This window comes from Kwoniella pini, chromosome 8, assembly GCF_000512605.2.
Source record: "Kwoniella pini CBS 10737 chromosome 8, complete sequence".
Taxonomy (NCBI): domain Eukaryota; kingdom Fungi; phylum Basidiomycota; class Tremellomycetes; order Tremellales; family Cryptococcaceae; genus Kwoniella; species Kwoniella pini.
Window position 1 is genome coordinate 650506 of NC_091723.1, and position 20285 is coordinate 670790.

Genomic DNA, 20285 nt, shown 5'->3' on the forward strand with positions numbered 1-20285 from the left:
TTTACTTAAGATGTAAGAGTTTGATCAGTGGAATTCTAAATTATGCTGGAAATTCTGGTAATTCATGGCCTCCTGATGCACATACGACAAATATACATTGATCAATGTATGCAAGTTTATATACTTTTGTACAACGTAATTGCTCGATAAGGATATACATACAAATCCATAATATCGAGGAGATTCAATGAGAAATTCAATTCATAGTAATCCATAACCAATACTATAAAATTGCCCCCAAAAAAATCATTTATTAGTTTTTCCAAACATTTACCAAAAGTAAACATGACTTGGATGAATCTGGAATTGAGGTAATGGGATTTTAAGGATCGGAATAAAGTTGGATTTTGTTTAAACTCACTTTCTCTGTTCCAGGATTAGAATAAACCAATTTCGGTTGAAACATTCGATCAAATACTAAAAAAGTCAAATGAACAATTTTTTAAAATGAAAAAATAAAATTTTTTAGTCAATCCAAAAAAAAATTACATACAACTCATTACCCAAGTTTTAGCTATACTTTGACAAAGTGGATGTGACATAACTAAACTAGGATTAGTAGGAAAAGTTTCAAGTTGTCTCAAACATCTACATCTCATTGTGAATGAGCTTTTTTTTTCTTTTTTAAATTCCTCTACTTTGAATTATTGTATTAACGATTTTTTAATCTTACTTGACTTACCTAAAAGTTACAGAAGGTTGAGGTGGACCATAACGACAAACAGCTGAATAAGCTTGTCTCCATTTTTCATCTAATTGATTTTGACATTTTAATAAATCTGGACAATCTGCTCGCTATGCAGATTTGAAGTTTTGAAAAATCAGCTTTTCTTTAGTAAATTATTATTGAGTAGCTGAATTTTGAGCTTACAAAATGTATTCCTTTTTCACGTCTATACTTCCTAATTTTAATAATCTTTCAAGAAACCAATTCCGTCTTTATGTGTGTGTGATATTCAATCAGCTTAACCTGATTATTTCATCCAATCACAGAATCGAAAATGACTGATATCGTACTAACCTATTTGACAATTTCAACTGAGTTTGAGCACTAAGACATTGCATTTCGTCTTGATCCCATGTTGCTATTAATCTAAAATATGAGCAGCTATATCCATACTCGTGCCAGATTTTACTCTTATACTCACGTTGATCCAAGACAAATCGACTAGCTTCTCTATATAACTCTGAATTAGAATGTACTTCTGCTAAACATAGAGCCATCACAGGACGACCAGATGCATGTGTCATCAGGAATCGTTCGCATAGCTTTTGGAGAGGGGGAACTATTAGTTTAAGCGATAATGCGAGTAGCTGCAATAGTATCTCAGCATCATGATCATACAACAACAGGATTGCTCATGAAGACCCGACTTACGTTTTCAACGTTTGTCCAAGTCACTTTACATTCGAGACTTTTACCGTGTAATTGGATCGTCAAATTTCGCCTATGTGTCAAAATGCATGAACAGTACTTACTGTGGATAAGCCCAAAATAAGAAATCCTGAAAAGCAGCTGGACTTTCTTCGTGCAATTCCACAACAGCTTCTAACATTCTTCGTCTTCCATGTTGAGGTTGTCCGTCACCCGGACCTGAGGAGAACGAATGGCGGATCATAGATGTACGTCCACTAGCAATAGAATGCCTCGATCTGGATACATGTTCAGACGAAGCAGACGAAATATCTATTTCGTTCGTCGTATTCTCAGAGGATACCCAGGGCGAAACAGGTATTTCTTCGCCTACTCCTCTTTCATCATCGACCACAGGTAAATGCGTTTCGAAAAACGGAGAGTCTACAACGGATCTCGGGCTGGCTGTACCAACATTTAGCTGTGATACAGTCGGTGAATAATCCTCCAGGGAATCTGAGCCTGCTCCCGTCACTCTCGTTGGTGTTTCAGATAATTCCCCTAATTCCCTTGAGAAGTCTGTTGCGCTCGGATCACTCGTCGGGTCCAGGTATAACTCTGTTCTAGTCGTTCTAGTCGATTGGCGAGATGAGTAACGGTCTTCGTGCCTGCTGCTATCAGACAAGTCACGAACGCCATCCGAGCAGTGGATAGAGCTTGTGGACGATAGTGGTCTTGGCGGTGGAATATCAGCACCAGGTATTGCGCCATGACGGGGGCTGGGCGGGTCTGTGTCAGTAGGAGGGGATAAAGGTTCATGACTCGAGAATTCTGGTGAGGTATCAATCCCGAATATGCAAGTCGTTGTATGATTTGTTTCTGCCCAGCTGTGTTGGGGTACCATTTTTAGCTCGAACTCAAAAAGACGATTTTCTTTGACTTACTTTCCCTTTAAAAGACCTTGGAAAAACGGACTAGCAAACCATAAAACCTCTTTATGGCACCAAAATTCATTCTTACTGACAATCACTTTAACATTTCCTGGCATATTAGAATCAGGTAAGAATGTAGGATGTATATCTATAGGCACAACTTCACCTTCTTCTTCATGTGCATTTCCAAATTCTGTTTGATCTTGAATAATCGTATCTTCCTGTCCCTCTGATAATTTTCGATGGCGGTGAGGGTTAATTGTGGATGATGCGACCTCATCTGCCGAATGTGAAGCCCATCTACCTAGTAAATCAGGTCTGGACGATGGCAAAGTTGATGTAGAAGCATGATGATGAGTATGAGCATGGGCAGAACGAGATGTCGAAGCATGTGCTAATTGTGGATGAGCTGGTGATCTTGGTGAATTACGTGAGATCAACAAATGAGATGGATTTGAGATTGACATCCTAAAGGCATAGTCAGACACAGATAGATGAGTAAGAATTCGACTGGACTGGCTAGTAGGATGACAGAAAAGAAAGGAGGAAATATGGGAGGATATCTCGGATGATATTATTACAGGTGGACCCAATAAGTGGAGGTTGTTTACCTTTCTTCTTTACGTTGATCTATTCGCAAGGTTCGATTTTAGTTATTTGTTTTTAACATATTCCGCACATCAAGACATGGGATGTGACTAAAAAATCATGTCATTATTATCAGGTAGTATACAAGTAAGTTAAACGCACTATAATCCATTATAGGAGCTTATCAACTCTTGATTAGCCTCCTTTATTATCTATCTTATCTTCAACATCTTCACCTTCAATCTCTCCATTATGGATATGTCATACAGATAATTCGAAAGATTCTTTAATAACTACTTTACCAGATACTGATGAAGATTTAATAGTAGCAGAAAGTTCATTGAAAACTAAATCAAAAGGATGTTTACAACATAATGTAATACATATACAATCACCTAATCCTTTAAAAACATATATTCAAGCTGGAATATCAAAATTTGAATATTTGAAAGAATTAGAAAGAAGTATATCAAAAATTAGAACTATACCATTAGGTATAAAATTACCTTATTTCAATTTACAAATTAAAAAATTAAATTCAAAAAAAGAAATTATTTTTGAAATTGGTTTTTTAAATGATAAATCTAAAGAAGGTATTATTAGATTTTCAAGTTATAAGGTAAATTAAAATTCTTTAAAATTCAATTTCTTGATATCCCATTCCTTTTTTTTTTTTTTTTTTTTTGAATAATGCTGATTAAGAAATGATAATTTCTCTAAAAAAATTAGAATAATCCAACTTGTCATCCATTTAGAAATCCACCTTTAATTAATTTACCAATTAAAATTTTAAATCAAAATGAATTTTCTACTATTAGTAATAATACTAATAATAATACTTTAACAAAATGGTTAAATATTTCAATTAATTTAAATTCTTTATTAAATCTTTTTAAAATTTTACCTAGATCTAAAAGTAAAAATAAAAGTAAAATTGAAAAAGAAAATCAACAAGAAGAAAAAGAAGAAGAAGAAAAAATAAAGAAAAGAAAATTAAAAATAATAAATAATCAATTACCTAGTGAAGGTAAATTTCAAAGTATAACTTATATTAAAATTTATGCTAATTGTAGAATAAGAAGAATTTGGTTTGTAAGTTCAATTTTTTTTTTTTTCTTTGAGATTTTCCAATCAAAAAAACAATGAAATTAAAGTTTAATTATAATACCCTTTTTTATTAGTCTGAAGAAGGTGAAAAGACATTAAGATCTATGAGTAAGAATGTACAAGATGAATGGGAATTATATGCAGCTGATAAAGAGGTATGAATTGGTAATTTCCAAGTCATTCGAATGGGATAGTGTTGTAACAAATCAAGTAAAGTCACTTTAATCGATGAAAGTGCAAATCGCAAACCATTTCACATGCATAACATGTATTTTCAGCAACCCTTATAGCATATACTAGATCAAGTTCGCATTAATCTCAATTCCGCTTCAGGCGTTCATTTTTAGTTGCTAACATTCCGTACTTCTCCAATAAGTTGCAAGCAATTTTGATGCCTAATACCTATCACCTCGTTGAGGTCTAGAAACAATTGACAAAATATTATCCTTAGCTTGAAGTACTGAACTCTCGTCTAATCAAAAGGAGACACATATTAGTCAATTTTGACCTAATCATAAGATTCAGGTCATGAGCTACTCACCTCCAGTGATAGTAATCAAATCGTCATCTTTTGAAACCTGAACATCTGCTCCAGTCTCAGCTCTGATTCTGGAAATTGTAGATCCTCTAAAAGTATGATATACAAGTCAGCTTATGACTTTACTTGTCAATACATGTTTGGACTCACTTCGATCCGATAATTCTTGGGAAAGCAGATCTTGGTAAACCAGTCAAGAGACCAACTTTATTACGATCAAGATCATCAGCACCGACTCTACCCATTCAAGCAAGTTCAAACAGAAAAACACACCATGATTAGCAGCTTTAGCTTTTTCAACAGCATCATTCAATACTCCCGCAGCCTTTTCGAGATCCGATTCCTCCTTCGCGCGAACAGACCATTCTTGTTCACCCTCAGGAGCATTTTGATAATTTTCAACTAACTCAAATTCACCTTCTACATCATCGGCAATATCATCTTCCGCACCAAGGTCAATTCGGGCAGTTTTCGCGGCTAAACCGTTTCCATTGGAGGCAGAGGTGGAGGAAGGTTTCACTGAAGTGGATTTAGGTGGTGCGGTAGGGATAGTGATGAATGCTCCTACGTTTCTGATTTGTCTAATCAGATTTTGTTGATCCGCAATAGCATGATAGTATTTTGCAGGAATTGAAATTGTTCGAGAAGGGTAATCGTTGGCTGGAGTAGATCGGCCTTGTCTTGAATCTGTTCTAGCAGGTCTTTCGTTGGAGATCTGATTCAAACCGAGTAGATCAGCTAACCGTATCCTCTACCATGTCAGCAATGCGTTTCAATTGCTCACCTGAAGTTGTTCAGCAGCTTTAGCTACCACTTCCTTTGTACCGATGACCTTGACGACATCTCCCTCAGGGGCATCTCCGAGTTCCGCAGCGTTCTCGATGTCACCGACGGTGGAATATTGCCTCGATCCAGGGAAATGTACGCTAAGCAGGTAAAGTAGAGCGTATTGTCAGCATTATTGCGCCCATTTCATGACTACTCGCTTCGAGAAGTCGAAATTGTCAGACTCACACAGCTCCAGTTCTCCTTTGCAAGTCTTGTAAAGCCGAACCACCTCTACCGATCTTAGAAGCATGTTGAGCTTGAGGAACGATCACACCGATAACAACAGTCTCCTTGAGTGTTGCGACTTGTTTCTCCAACTCAGCTTTGATCTTCTTGACTAATTTACTATCCCCTCTGAATTTTACAGTGTTGAGATCAGAATCTCCAGATTTAGGGAAAGTGACCAAACCAGCTTGCTTGTAGCCTTCCAATGTACCTCCAGTCGCAGAGTTGATTGTCTCTTTGAGCTTGCTACCTCCTTGTCCAATTAATGTTCTATGGTATTTTTGATCAATTTCAAGTGAATCTTCAATTTCGTCCCCAATTTCATCTACAATCTCAAGAATAGCTTTCTTTGCAGATGCAATGGAGGATTTATCACCTCTGACTGTGACTTCAGTCTTCGTTTTATCGGACTCAGTGGGAGTCTTCTCGATATCGATTTGAGTGTTTGTTTCATTCTTGATCTTATTGATTGTGGCTCCAGCTTTACCAACAACTTGAGAAATGGACTTAGTTGGAATTGAGAAAGTGGTAGATTGTCTAGATTCGTTCTCGTACTCCGCAGCTTCCAGAAGTTCAGCTTTGGCTTGAGCAACTCCCTTCTTACCACCCCGAATGACCACTTCGTCTGGTTTTTGACCTTCCTTGTTATCTCGAGGGAAGGACAATTTGACACCGTATTTCTCTTCCAATCGAATAGCGTATTTACCTCCCGATCCAATAAGAGCAGGTTGAATAGCTCGTTTGATAATGACAATTTCAGTAGTTTCATCTTCGAGTTTTTCAATTTGAGCATCAAGTCGCTTCTTAGCTTCTTCGACAGCTTCTTTTCGTCCTACAATCTATGTTGCCAAAAGGGTATTTAGCGAATCAAAATTCAACCATACCGATTGAGAAGGACAGACGAGATGTACCCACCTTACAATGTACAACAGGTTTCTTACCTGCTTTCTTCACGGCGCTCTCGTCATCATCGAAATTGACCTTGACTCCCAAAGTTTCTCTCAACTTATTGATAGTAGCACCGGAAGTACCCACAAGATGGGGAACGTATTGCTTAAGGACGTTGAATTCAACTGTATGACCATTGATGATATCGTCGTTCTTAGCATCTTCCACAATTTGGTGAATTTGCTTAACCACTCGATCAACTTCAGTTGATGGTCCTCTAACAACTACAACATCTTCATTTTCTTTCTCTTTCGTTGAAGCAGATTTGGAGTTCGAGGAGTTGGAATTTGAACCAACTTTGACGTTGACTAGTTGATCTTCACCTATCAAAGCGTTCAAAACTGTACCACCTGTTCCGATGATATATCTGTGCCATTTCTTTTCGATATCCAAATTTTCAGTCTTGATGTCTGCTGCGTCTTTAGCTAATTCAGCAATCGCTTTAGAAGCACCAGCCAAGATTTCCTTAAGCTTAGAATCTCTAGCCTTCTTTTCGGTAGGTAATGAGTCTAAAGGACCAGTATAAATCAGAGTAACGTCAGAAGATTCTTCTTGAGCTGGAGGGAATACTGTAGTGACGTTATGAGCTTGTTCAAATTGAGCTATTTTACTTCCCTTTTTACCGATCAATAGAGAATGGATCAAGTGATCTACTTCAACCGAGGTTGTACCGGCAGGAAGGACAGATTTGACCACTTGAGCCACTTCATCCTTGGCTTTTGTGACTTTACCCTTGTCCTCTCCTACAATTTCAATGACCACTGATCCGGTATTAGCTACTGCAGAAGCGAATGGTGGGAAAACCTTAACACCTGAGTGGGAATCAGCGATAGATCGGAGCTTGGAGGTCCTTAGTAAGTATCGAAGAACCTTCTTGGCGTGTGCTAAAGGATCAGAAGTGTTTGGTCGATGTAGAGTAACAACGTCGACCATTTCCACGGCAATGGCGTTGGCTTTATCCATGACAAGGGTAAGAGCAGGGATGAGGGAAGGTTGAGGACCTCTGATGACACATTGGTCAGATGGGTCGTCGACAGGAGGCAATTCGACGATGCAGCCTGTTTGATCCAAGATATCATCGGCGGAAGAACCAACGAGGAATCTGTGTTGTCTTTTAGGGATCGAAATTTTCAGTTCTCTAAGCGAATCATTAAGAGACTCGTATTGCTTGAGAATTTCCTGAACAGCCAGCTTGACCTTTTCTTTCTCACCTTTGACTTTGATTGAAAGATCTCTATCTTTTGGAACAGCTTCATTTTCGTCCAAATCACCTTGAGATTGTTTTTCCAGAGCTTTCCATACTGCTGGGGGAGGTACATGGATCTTGATCTCACCTTGACCAATCTCTTCCTCAAGTTGCTTAACTTTAACACCCTTAGGTCCGGAGATGAATGGGTAGTAAGATGAAGGGATGGTTTTGATTGAGCTAGAAGTTTGCGAAGTCTTATGGGAGATCAAAGCCAAGATTTTGTTCTTGGCATCATTACAAGCGGCGGAAGGACCGATAATGGAGATGGGTACTTGAGGTTCCTCGTCTTCATTATCCTCATCGTCAGATCCAGCATCAGATTTAGCATCTTTAGGATCGTACGATGGCAGGGTGTCTCTTCTTGGAATATCAATTTTGACTTGAGTAGAATCCGTGATGCCTTTCAAGGTGGAACCTTTTGGACCAATGATAGTACCTAATGTAGTGATTGGAACTTCTACGGAGATTGTAACAGGTTTACTAAGTCCTCTTTCGATCAATCTTCTAGCAATGACAAGTTTCTTTTGATCTGCACCTCGGATCAAGAAGGTTTTCAAACCAGTTCTCATTTGAGTAGAAGATTCAACAATGACACCAGTTTGTTCTCTAACCTTTGAGATTGTGTCTTGAGCGGTCTTACCTTGAACAAGATCAGCAGCAGGAATGGAAAAAGTGTCGCTGAATGGATGAGAAGTTGCAGTGGGAGTACCAACTCTACCTAATCCACCTGAAGAAGCTGCTGCACCTTTAGCTTTTCCACCTGTAGCTTTTACTGCTGTAGGTTTAGATGCCCAAGCGGAGATAGCTGGTTTAGTGATGTTGGTAGCTGGAGCTGCAGATGCACCGAGTGAAGGGAAAGCATCTTCAGATGAAGTGTCGACTGATGAACTGGTTGGACCATGATTGTTGTTGACTTTTTGAGCAGCAGTGGTGGGAGCAGGAGCAGTGTTACCACCAAGAGATGGGAAAGGGTCAGGGGCACCTTCAAGTCCGTGTCGCTGTAAAAAGGGGTGCGTTAGCCTAAGTCCGAAAGTGACTCTTGTTCGATCTTAACTGCCAAGAACTGGTGTGAATGCTTACCTTTTGAAGCTCAGCAGCAGAGAAAGCCATTTTATCAAGTAGAATATCTTTCCTTATTTATTCAGCAAGTCGAGCGTTGTAGCCGTTAACCTTTGAACCGAGAAAACAGAAGACCGTGACGGGCGAAGGACTGTTCTCAAGACGATTATTGATATTAATGAAAGACCGTTGAAGCCAGCGAGAGTATATGAAGAAGCTAAGCTGGTTGTGGGGAAGAATAAGAGGACGGAATGAGATGAATGTATTGGGTTTAATTGGTGATCACGACACGATAGGATATCATAGCTCAATGCCCCGACATTTCAGGGAATCAAGCGGCTATCGCGTGGCAGAAATATAAGATCAACCTCCACCACACCAATTAGGTTACCTGTCTGCCTTTTATAGGCTGCGATCATGTCGACAGATCGATGCACAATGAGATTTCGAAAATGGCGATAACATCAATGATATCTACAATATAACACACAATGCTATACATATACGTCTATTGACGGAAAATAATCGTGAAGAAACTTAGACGTTTTGAGACGAGGAAGGGTCGAACAAGAAGAGTCTGATGTACTGAATTTGGATAAATAGGTAGACTATTTGGGTCTTCGCTCTATTGCCTGCTGCTTGACGCGTCGCTCATAAGCATTCTTATCATTCCTGTGGTAATGAAGCAAGCGTCAGCACCAGTGTCACGCAACACACACTCGATCACGCGACTCACTTATACATTTGGTACGCATCTATTTGGGCGGGATCGCCAATGTTTGGGTTATCGAGTAGGTCCTGAACACCGAGCACGATCTGACAAATCCAGGACGTCAGCGCAACCAGGGCAGAAGATAACGGTTTCTGCTCACTTGTTTGATTGTTATCGATGGTTTCCAGTTCTTCTCCTCATCCAAAATTGACAGACAGATTGTACCCGAAGGGTAGACGTTAGGGTGAAACAGAGGTGGATCAAATTTACCTATATATAGTAAGAGATTAGCCTTTATTGTGCTGCCAAGTGAGCGAGTATTAGGGACTGACATTTCGGGGGCTTCGTTGGAAATTCTGCGTCAAGAAATAATATTAGCTGCTTACATGGAGGGGTCCAAGAGCAGCTCACCGTCAGGAAATGTCATCATCACTTTGTAAACACCCCCATCCCATATCGTCTACCCGGGTGATATCGTCAGCTCAATCCGCGATAGTTCTTCTGCTCATATGGGTCACGAATGGAGATAGCTAAGATTATCTTGGCAGCAAGGCCAGAAAGGTTTCTCATACTCACCCCTTGCTTCCCAGGTATCCCTACTTCCCACAACATGATATTCAATGTTCCGTCAGCAGCTTTAACGGGTTTGGCGAAAAATCCCTATTGACAAGAAATTTAGCGGGAAAGAGAACTGCGAGCTGCACACGACCAATTGCGCTGGTCATGAATTAGCTCACGAATGGATGATCCTTTCGCCATTGTTTTCGTTCTTCATGCAATCGGGCTTGAGCTAAATTCGACTATTTGATTGAACGAGATGTGAGCTATCAATCATGAAGGCAATTCTGCCCACAGCTCACCATGTTGAATTGCTTGGTGGTGTTGTTAGTGGGCCAGAGAGCGTATTGTATTCTTATGATTTCCTCCTTTGTATGAAATATAGTATGACTAAATGAGAAAGGAAAATTCAGAGTCAATCTAAATGATTACGATTGATGTGGACAATTCTTGAAGGCGAGATGAACATATATGATATGAAATCTAGCAATCTAGTAAAAAGGTCCAAGCGCGATGAATGAATGATCAACAAATAAACAATCAGTCAATCATTATTTTTCATTTGTTTTTAATTCAATTTTATCCCATTTGAATTATACCGGCGGTTATGATTTCCGGTTGATTCGTCACGCACTACTTACGATTCTTTCCTTCAACTTCACATTAATTAGAACCCATCATAAAGATATAGTACAGTCGAGCTCGAGCTCGAATACACACCAATGACCTCGATCTCATATCTCTCACCAATAGCCTCCTGATTCACAGTGCCAAAACATATCGACAAAAGAAGTCGCCAAAATGGGTATAAACGCTGTTATACCAGCCACAGTTCAATTCACAGTTCATACTCATCAACGACAAGAATCGTTCCCTCAGACAGAACATAACATACCGTCCTCGTCTCGAGATCATTCGCAGAGTACCAGCACCCAATCATATGCAAATATAGTCAAACATGGAAATGGGTTTTCTATGGATCAACTTCGAGCAGAAAGTTATGGATCATTAGATTTGACTGATTCTCCTATAGAAGAAAGTCGAGGCAGTGGTCCAAGTAGGAGCAAAGGTAAAATCACTAGAGCGAACGGAGATTCTAGCTATGATGAAGATGAAGATGAAGATGAAGATGAGAATGGAGAAGAAGAAGAAGAATTTGGTATGGAACCTGAAATACCGGGTTAGTCAATCAACCTTTTTGTGCTTGGACAATAGCTAATGATGATTGTGATTAGTCACATGGAAATATATGTCAAGACTCTATTTGCTCGTTCCGATAATCACCTTGTTATGGATGATAGGATTGATACTATTGGTAACCTTCGCTTGGTCAGTTAAATCTATCCGCACGGACATGCAGTATCCTGTTGTCTGATTATGGAAAAATTCAAGCTGATATCCTTGATGTAATGTGAAATAGGCCACCTAATAAACATGAAAAAGAAGCAGGACAGAAGTATCCTCATCCATTATTATTCAAACCATTTATCATTGGTATATTCGCTTCATGTACTGTTCAAACGATTAGAGTACCAATTTGGGTGATTGTTTCTTGGTCAAAAATTTCACAACGTCGAATCACTTTTTGGTAAGCCACCATTATCGAAAGGATATAGGTCACGCATTATCGTAGCGAGTCATTGACAGAGTACTACAATAGGTCAACTACCCTTCACGCTACCATACACGAGCTTCTTCGACTCTGTACATTGACACTAATAACCATCTCCCCGATATCTGGCTTTCATTCATCTTACTATCTCGGCTTAGGATGGGGTTCAGCAGAAGTCACATGGGGTATAGTACAAGGATGGGAACAAATTGAACTATATAAAGAAGTCATGAGGCCTTCATCCTCGCCACAACTGCCAACAACCGATCTAGAAGCTCAAGAAGTCTCCGGTCCTAAGGTGAATGGAAATGGTAAAAGAGAGGGTTTGAGTAGTGTGAGCGAACGAAGTGACGAGGATGATTCACAAGCTATATATGATGAGTCTATAGATCAACAAGAAGGAGACGAAGAAGATGAAGAAGACTTAGAGAGAAAAGTGGAGATTCTGGAAAGGATGAGAGCTAGACGAGGTGAGCTCCCTGACACTTATGATTTTGCAGATGTCACGAAGAGTCTCATCGTGATGGTTTCATTCGAAATAGATCTTGAAGATATACTCGGTCTGCCTTTTCCCGTAAGTTGACCTCGTTTTTCAATTACATACATGGCTGATTTTTCGCATTATAGAATATTCCGTTTCCACTTCATCTGTTATGGCGACTTGACACGTTACTCTTAAACCTCGGTTTGACTCTGTTACTCTCTTCATTCTACTTCAACTCAGCACCAATCTATCGTCATCACTCTTCCATTATTATGGTAAGAGATGGTACGATGATACCGGACACGAAACCTCATAAATGGTTATGGCAAGTTTGGGTTCTCGTGGCGTTATTGCATATCATCATCAGCCTAGTATGGAAGAATGTTGGTAGAGTGGGCATTGGAGCTGTTACTTGGGGTGTAAGTCTGGTCACTCATCCTGTTTAGTCATATGCTAATTTTATATGAATCGAAGGGCTTGATCGTAGCTCTTGGTAGTGTATTTGCTGGATTAGGTTGTTGGGGAGGGTTGGTCTAAGCAACTCATGGCTTATTCACAAGCAATTTAGCGATTATGAGACATTGGCATAATGGTCATGATGAAACCAAGTTATAGACATTTGTATATTTTCTACTACTCCCACCGTATCATGTCACCAAGCATGTATATATTAGCAAGTCGCTGTTGAAATTACACTGCAATTATTATCGTATATATCTGAAGCTGGATTATCTATTTCGAGCACCATGTTGAATCAGTTTCCCTAGATTTGTGCCTGTAGATGATGTCACTTCAATTGACAAGAACGTCGAGATTGATTTTTCGATTTTCCAATATTGTACTGAAACTAATAGACACAAATTGAAATTGATATCCAAACTGTATATCGGATAAGATCACACAGGTTATATAAATCTACTCTGACATTCAAGTCAGGAAGCAAACCAAACTCACAATATCCATGCGTTCTATATTATCCTCATCCTCTAAACCATTCATCCCATTCAAATCAATTCTCCAAATTCGTACATTCTTCTCCAGCCCTATTTCACTCTCATTAGCATCTCAAAAGATGATGGGTTTAAAAAATCAAGATAAGGTAAAAATATCATTAAAGGGACCTTCTTTATTAAATAATCCAAGATTTAATAAAGGTACTGCATTTACTAGAGAAGAAAGAGATCAATTAGGATTAAGAGGTAGATTACCTTTTGCGTAAGTTTCATCTAGTATATCTAGATATACTAATTTTAATCATTTCTAAATTATCCTTAGTTTTGTTAAAAAAAAATCTGTTATTGATATTTGATTCTTTTTATAGTGTTGATACTCTTGATGAACAAATTGAAAGAGCTTATAAACAATATAAATCAAGAGAAACTAATATATTAAAAAATTCATTTTTAGCATCACTTAAATGTAAGTTCAAAAAAACAAAATCGTAAATCAAGATCAAGAATATTTGATTTCAGACAGAGAACCAATATTGATTAAGTGAATTATTTAGCTCAAAATTGGACATTATATTATGCATTATTATCAAAATATTTAATTGAAATGTTTCCAATTGTATATACACCAACAGAAGCAGATGCTATATCTGAATATTCTCAATTATTTAGACGAAGTGAAGGTTTATATATAAGTCCACCAGAATCAGATTATATGGAAGAAGAATTTCTGGATGCCTGTGAAGGAAGAGATTTGGATTTGGTAAGTAATGTATTTCATCTGGTTTATCGTGATTTTGCCCATTTTCGAATTTCAATCAAACTAAAATGTCAAGGCTAATTATTGTAATTGATGGATGAATAGATTGTCGTCTCTGACGGTGAGGCGATATTGGGTATAGGAGATCAAGTACGTATTTCATCATTGTCTATTATTGATGACCAAAATATCTAACGCCATTTTTCTACCCTAAAAGGGATCAGGTGGAATAGGTATATCTTCTGCTAAAGCTGTCATATATACCCTTGCTGCTGGAATAGAGTGAGTAATATCAAATTCGTCATTATCCTCTGGCTCCTCATGTGATGTATAACCAACTGACTTTTAATGTCAATATAGCCCAGCAAAAGCATTAGCAGTCACTTTAGACGTAGGAACAAACAATGAGGATTTACTGAATGATGATCTCTATGTAGTAAGTCTTAAACTACGTGATGATATAGGTTAGTTTCTGAGCTGATAAGATGCTAAATCTTTGACAGGGATATAGGGAGAAACGACTACGGGGACAGAAGTATGATGAACTTGTAGATAAATTTGTAGGATTAGTCAAAAAGCATCAACCTAAATGTTTATTACATTTCGAGGACTTTGTAAGTTTACGGTTAAGCCTGATTGATGATTTGACTGATCTTCAAGAAATTTCATTAGGGAGTAACAAATGCTCAAAGATTACTTGCCAAATATCGGTAAGCTCCCCTAGTCTTAATGATCGCTTGAGCAAGCCATGCTAATCCTCTTACTGAATTCAGTGATCAGCTATCCGTTGTAAGTTGAATAAAAGCATCAACCACAGAGTTAATTCAGCGACTGACCGACTTGCAGTTTAACGATGATATACAAGGCACTGGAGCTGTCACTGTGAGTATGGTGAACCCGGCTTGCAGATGGCTTTAAAGCTTATCCACTCCATAATTAGCTGGCAGCGTTACAAGCAGCAATAGGTTTGAATGACAGTAAAGTGAGTTTGATTGTGCCGAGTATGAAAGACTCTACGGAAATGTGTCGGCTTTAATCAGATCGTGCATAAGTCAAAGCTGACGAGTGAGTAGCTTGCCGAGCAACGTGTAATTATATATGGATCTGGTTCAGCAGGCTTAGGCATAGCACGTCAACTACGAGATGCTATCATTCTCGAATCAGAAGGAACCGATAGCAAAAAAGCATCGAGTAAATTCTGGTTGATGGATAAGCACGGTTTGATCAAGGAGTCTTTGGGAAAAGACAAGATCCGTGATGAGATAGAAACCGAATTCATTAGATCAGAAAAGGACTGGGGATCAGATGAGAATGATTTACTTGAAGTAGTCAAAAAGGTAAAGCCCACGGTTCTGATCGGAACTTCTACACAAGCTGGAGCATTTACCCAAGAAATTGTGAGAGATGTTTTCGGAAACGTTTATCCCTGTGTTACAAGGTGCTGAATGTCGGTTTACTCAGGTCAAAGAGATGTCGAAACACGTTGACAGACCTATCATTTTCCCCCTCAGCAATCCGACCTCGAAATGCGAAGCAGAGTGAGTTGATTCCATATTTTCGGGTGATCACATAGATAGCTGAAACGATTTGGATGGGGCAGTCCAAAGGATATTCGAGAATGGTCTAATCACAAAGCATTAATTGCAACGGGATCACCTTTCCCACCTGTTGATATTCCAGGGGGAGATAAGAAATACACAGTGGCGGAATGTAATAATGTGGGTTATTCACAACTGTTATCAATGATTGGAATATTAGAAAGCTTATTGGACTTTTACGATTTACGATAGGCATTAATTTATCCAGGTTTAGGATTAGGTACAATTTTATCTAGATCAACTAAAATGACTGATAGTATGATAATAAGCGGTTCAAAAAGATTATCAGAATTATCACCTTGTTCAACAAATAATGATCCAAATGAATCACTTTTACCTGATTTTGGAAATGCACCATCTGTTAATTTTGAAATTGCACTTAATGTTATCAAAACTTCTCAAGAAGAGAAAGTAGATAGAGAAAAAGAATTACCTAAAAATGAAAAAGAGATAAGAAAGTGGGCTGAAGAGAAAGCTTGGAAACCCAAATATGAGGAATATGAATATGATTTAGAAGGTATGCGATAAGTATGAATCTTTCTGTGATATTTCTGTTCCATGATACACCATTGTAGTATCTTTAATGCATGATTGGAGAATATACAAAATCACGGTGAAACCCATCTCCACATTGCCCAACCCAAACCTTCATCTTGAGCAGGCTGTCCACTCATATCAAGCAACCCAAAAAGAATTTCTTCCTTTTTCTCACGTTGCTCTGGATCCGAAGATAACGCTCCTAAAGCAGCGAAGATTGGATAAAAATGTTCATTTGTTGGATGAGCTTGTTTATATAATGATGATTTTAATAAATCCACTGTTGATGAAATTGCATTTTCAGTAGAAAGGGCATTATCCAATTGATTTAAAAAAGGTTTAGCATATGTCATTTTGCGTCCAGAGACTATAAGAATTCATCAATTCAATTCATGATTTTCACTTCAATATCGATATGATGTTCAAATATGAAAGACTCTGAAAAATCACTCACATAAATCGCGCAAATTATGTACTGCTTGACCAGTAGTGACTATACTATACCCCTCATCACGGATTTTAGATAAAGCTTTACCTAATTTTATCGTTGCTCCTGGATCTGAAGAACCGGGTAAAGAAATTTGAATAATAGGTATAGTCGTTGATTCCCCCAAAGCAGCTTTGAAAGGGACTGAAGGAGAATATGTGAATTAACCAATCGTCCAGAAAAAGTTAATTAAATATGTTAACTGATCAAACTTACGCCAGACACCATGATCAAATCCTCTATTTGCTCTTGTGTAAGATACACCTCCTTCTTCCAAGGCGGACAGTACAGAATTTTCAAGTTGTGGTGTGAAAGAAGAGGAAAATTTAAATTCATAGTAATGTTTTGGAAATCCATAGAAATCATATATCAATGGATTTGAGGAATTTGAGTTGACTAAGGATTAAGTATGATTTATCAGTCATATTACTACATGGAAAGCAAAATGAGAGTACAATACAGATTAAATGTGAATAAAATGAAGTAAGATAATTCACCTATCACACTTTCTGATCCTTTGAAATCACTCTCATTCTCCCAATGAGCAGAAACAACTGCTATCCCTTTTGGCGGATCCGCACTTATGAGCTTCCCGAATTTCTCCCATGCTTTATAAGGCGCTGAATGAGTTTGTTCGATTGTTGGTGGGCCCTATTTTGATACACAAATCAGCGAGAGATACATTTGACATTATCACACGAGCTCACTCCATGTGACAAGAAATACACATCTCCCTTCCTAACTGTACTTGTATTGACCATACTGATACTGTCTTTAAGCGACGAAAGTCCAAATATCAAGCTAATAGTACCTGATAGACTCTCCTTTGACGTGATAGCCTTAAGAACCTTAGACGAGGAGGTTGTAAGAGAATTGAGCGATATAATCTTGTCTTGATTCGATAAACTGATTCCCAGTAATATCACTAGAGTAGGTAATAATAATGCTATGAGCGGTACGATTGGGGTGTGTTCTCGACTTATAGTCATGAAGATGTCATATACTTGTATTCGATGGTCTTGAAATAGTAATCTTCATCATGAGGCATGGTTGTTACATATTCAAATCGCTCACATATTATATATCATCAAGTATGAAAGGTGGATTACAAATGTCTGAGATTTCTTGTCAACAAACTCCCACTTGCCGTTGGAATTGCTCAATTCAAATTCACTTAGCTTCCGTAATTTCCGGCGCATGTCATGTTGTGCCTGCAGATTATTCGTGTATTTTCTCACGACTATGCAGTAAAAACTAAGCAGATTACGAGGTCCCTAAAGTGTTGAGCTTTTTGGCAGTGTATGCATTGGGAACCCGTTGGCTAAATGCAAAACCGCCATTGGGTTTTGTGTCAGCTTGGTGTCTGTATGTGAGAATGCGCCACTTCGTTACAGCGGCACATGCTTTTCAACAAGGGTGATGACAGCTTAGGCATTGATACCTGAAGACTCCTATCTTGTGGCTAGGTCTGATTTAGATCTCTACACTGATCTGTCACTCCAAATAGCATTTAGGCATGTGTTTTACATGCACGTAACTGCAATCCATTTGACGTGCATGTACCTCACTATCAACTTTTTACAAAATCCTACATATCATTGTATACCGCCTCCGGATGTATCGATCCATACCTCTTTCAAGGCAGACCTCAGCTTGTTTGCTCATCGACTGTGCTTTCTCATCCAACTACTAAGGACGCTGCTTCTCATGTCTTCGACAGTATTAACAAGAGTTGATCTACGACTCTCGACATCATTGGGCGCCAAGTTCTCTCTCACTGGACGATTACAAAATGGACAAGTTGCCGAGCCTTTAGTGAGCCATTCATCGATACATTTAGCCTGACCCGTCAAATTACTCCTACTCAGCTCGTGTTTTCTTTTGGTATTAAAGCTTTTTGGAATAACTTACATGATATACATGACCACATCTCAATTGTCTTAGCCATTCTGCAAATTGCTCTTTCCCAGATTCTGGCAACTTGAAGCAATCTTGGCATATCCCGCATGTATTTTGTTCCTCATTGAGAGAAAGCGCTGGGTGAGGTAAGCTCTCGACACGTATTAAGACTTGTGGTGTTGAGGGAACATAGCAAACATATAGCAAGGTATGAAGTTCTGCAAGAGACAACGGGCCAGGTTTAGGTTCAGATCTAACGGAAGCAGCCGATGCTGTGTCGATACCAATTTTACTCAATATAGCCTATCACAAGACGACGTAATCAGCTGTGTGATATCGCCAAAATGTTGTGGATAGAGAGGGGACTTACAACCATCAGAGCGCTTCCTAGACCCACCAGAACGACTACTAGCAAAACCTGAGCAAGTAAGAACCATCCTACTCCTGTGACGACCATCACTCCCCACCAAAGCATAGGCGCAGAGTGATAGCATGTCAGAGGTTTCGAAGGCATTGGGCTGAATAGTAAAATGTTGCCCAAAATAAACAGGGTAAATGCGAGGAGACCAAGAGCTTTCGAGTTGCTGAGATATCATATTAGCAAATCCACAGCTACAGTTGAGCGAGCAGCTCAGCCAGGTGATTCAAAGTAAGGCTTACAAAGGCGCCATCCTGTCCAGAGCAAAGGTTAATCGATTTATTGGTCTTCCGTTCCGTAGTATATGTGATCCTGAAGACTGGTCTGTCACATCTTCTGCAGTGTTGTCAATTCCTCGATGATTCATATCACGGCAGTTGCTCGAGAGATCATAATTGAGATTGGAAATACGACCAGTCGTATCTGAAGAAGCGTGTGAAGAATTGGTTTCGCTGCCAAGGTGCAATGTCAGCTCACAGCCTGCCATTTGCTTCCAATGACTATTTGCAGCATCATATTGAGTATGAAGAATAGGATCGCCAAGAGACCTGATCTACGTTTCGACTTACAGGCTGTCATTGATGTGCATCTCTTCCCGTCTAGCCTCGTCTGTAGGGCTATGCGTCATATCCCTTCGCCTTCGTCTAAGACATATCCAGACACTATTACCCCAACAAATCAATAACCTCCCGATCTGGACACCCATCCAAGCTTGGTATCGTTCTGGATGAGGACAAGCTATTGACGGTGCTGATTGTGATTGATCTTGATACAGGGGAGATGGAAGTCTCGAGGCAAGTGATAAGAGAACAATTAGGCTAATCACCTGTTCGTACTCGTTATGATCAGTAAAATGTTGTCGAGATATCACCTGTATGATAAAAAAGGAAGCCGTTTCATGTTTCGTCTTGAAATCCAATATCCACAGTGCCGGATCGAATTGATACGTAATGGTCGGAATAACATACCTGACTAAGACTTATACCACCTTTCAAGAACATCGTACTAATCCAACTTTCCTTGAACTTCTTCAACCCATTTAAGGCTGACCTGACGGTGACTCCGCTCGTACGAGCCGGTGTATCAATTCCAGTTCCATCTGATGAAGAGATATTTGACATGGTGATTGTGGGAATTTGGTTGTTATGAATGAAGTATGACAAATTGATCTATACTGTTGAAATATTGATAATCTGTTTCTTTGGGTATACAATTCAACTTGAATCATTTCTCATTCCTGTATGACTGATATGACTGGAAAAAACTCTGCCTAGTTGGGATATATCCCCGTTTTACCTGGTGTTCAATTTTGCGCCCTCTTAAGAGAATTTTTGATTAAAACGATCCGAGCGAATTTAGGTATGATACAGTTGATAGTTCGCTTCCTTCACTATTTACGGATTTTCATTGCAATTACCCCTCATCACAACGCAAGCAAGGTC

At 38.9% G+C, this 20285-nt stretch overlaps 8 protein-coding genes across 8 annotated transcripts; 3 read left to right on the top strand and 5 right to left on the bottom strand.

The window, feature by feature from the left end:
• Positions 1-196: 196 nt before the first annotated feature.
• I206_105991 (uncharacterized protein) lies at positions 197-2753 on the bottom strand (the record flags this gene model as incomplete). Its single annotated transcript, XM_070203221.1, has 12 exons — positions 197-223; positions 362-417; positions 494-588; positions 683-739; positions 786-795; positions 872-882; positions 929-937; positions 1022-1085; positions 1149-1314; positions 1379-1415; positions 1480-2241; positions 2299-2753. The coding sequence occupies 12 exons, from the start codon at positions 2751-2753 to the stop codon at positions 197-199; spliced, it is 1749 nt and encodes a 582-aa protein (XP_070059322.1).
• Positions 2754-2994: 241 nt separating this feature from the next.
• Positions 2995-4142, top strand: I206_105992 (uncharacterized protein; the record flags this gene model as incomplete). The annotated part of the gene is made up of 4 exons (XM_070203222.1): positions 2995-3021; positions 3074-3493; positions 3604-3966; positions 4056-4142. 4 exons carry the CDS (start codon positions 2995-2997, stop codon positions 4140-4142), a joined length of 897 nt encoding a protein of 298 aa, XP_070059323.1.
• A 234-nt stretch (positions 4143-4376) lies between these two features.
• I206_105993 (uncharacterized protein) lies at positions 4377-8879 on the bottom strand (the record flags this gene model as incomplete). The annotated part of the gene is made up of 8 exons (XM_019156546.1): positions 4377-4453; positions 4523-4608; positions 4670-4724; positions 4793-5234; positions 5304-5445; positions 5534-6411; positions 6488-8767; positions 8850-8879. The coding sequence occupies 8 exons, from the start codon at positions 8877-8879 to the stop codon at positions 4377-4379; spliced, it is 3990 nt and encodes a 1329-aa protein (XP_019010348.1).
• Positions 8880-9436: 557 nt separating this feature from the next.
• I206_105994 (uncharacterized protein) lies at positions 9437-10403 on the bottom strand (the record flags this gene model as incomplete). The annotated part of the gene is made up of 8 exons (XM_019156547.1): positions 9437-9500; positions 9565-9644; positions 9701-9810; positions 9873-9896; positions 9952-10000; positions 10117-10200; positions 10278-10340; positions 10401-10403. The coding sequence occupies 8 exons, from the start codon at positions 10401-10403 to the stop codon at positions 9437-9439; spliced, it is 477 nt and encodes a 158-aa protein (XP_019010349.1).
• Positions 10404-10899: 496 nt separating this feature from the next.
• Positions 10900-12731, top strand: I206_105995 (uncharacterized protein; the record flags this gene model as incomplete). Its single annotated transcript, XM_019156548.1, has 7 exons — positions 10900-11278; positions 11334-11427; positions 11519-11686; positions 11759-12180; positions 12253-12284; positions 12338-12613; positions 12669-12731. The coding sequence occupies 7 exons, from the start codon at positions 10900-10902 to the stop codon at positions 12729-12731; spliced, it is 1434 nt and encodes a 477-aa protein (XP_019010350.1).
• Positions 12732-13266: 535 nt separating this feature from the next.
• On the top strand, positions 13267-16030 carry I206_105996 (uncharacterized protein; the record flags this gene model as incomplete). The annotated part of the gene is made up of 15 exons (XM_019156549.1): positions 13267-13409; positions 13516-13613; positions 13702-13907; positions 14010-14054; positions 14122-14186; positions 14265-14340; positions 14408-14518; positions 14577-14614; positions 14678-14693; positions 14751-14786; positions 14845-14886; positions 14978-15301; positions 15366-15442; positions 15505-15622; positions 15695-16030. The coding sequence occupies 15 exons, from the start codon at positions 13267-13269 to the stop codon at positions 16028-16030; spliced, it is 1731 nt and encodes a 576-aa protein (XP_019010351.1).
• An 80-nt stretch (positions 16031-16110) lies between these two features.
• I206_105997 (uncharacterized protein) lies at positions 16111-17287 on the bottom strand (the record flags this gene model as incomplete). The annotated part of the gene is made up of 5 exons (XM_019156550.1): positions 16111-16406; positions 16494-16670; positions 16743-16922; positions 17024-17177; positions 17234-17287. The coding sequence occupies 5 exons, from the start codon at positions 17285-17287 to the stop codon at positions 16111-16113; spliced, it is 861 nt and encodes a 286-aa protein (XP_019010352.1).
• A 900-nt stretch (positions 17288-18187) lies between these two features.
• On the bottom strand, positions 18188-19964 carry I206_105998 (uncharacterized protein; the record flags this gene model as incomplete). The annotated part of the gene is made up of 6 exons (XM_019156551.1): positions 18188-18367; positions 18438-18728; positions 18796-19009; positions 19086-19295; positions 19413-19669; positions 19812-19964. The coding sequence occupies 6 exons, from the start codon at positions 19962-19964 to the stop codon at positions 18188-18190; spliced, it is 1305 nt and encodes a 434-aa protein (XP_019010353.1).
• Between the last annotated feature and the right edge of the window lie 321 nt (positions 19965-20285).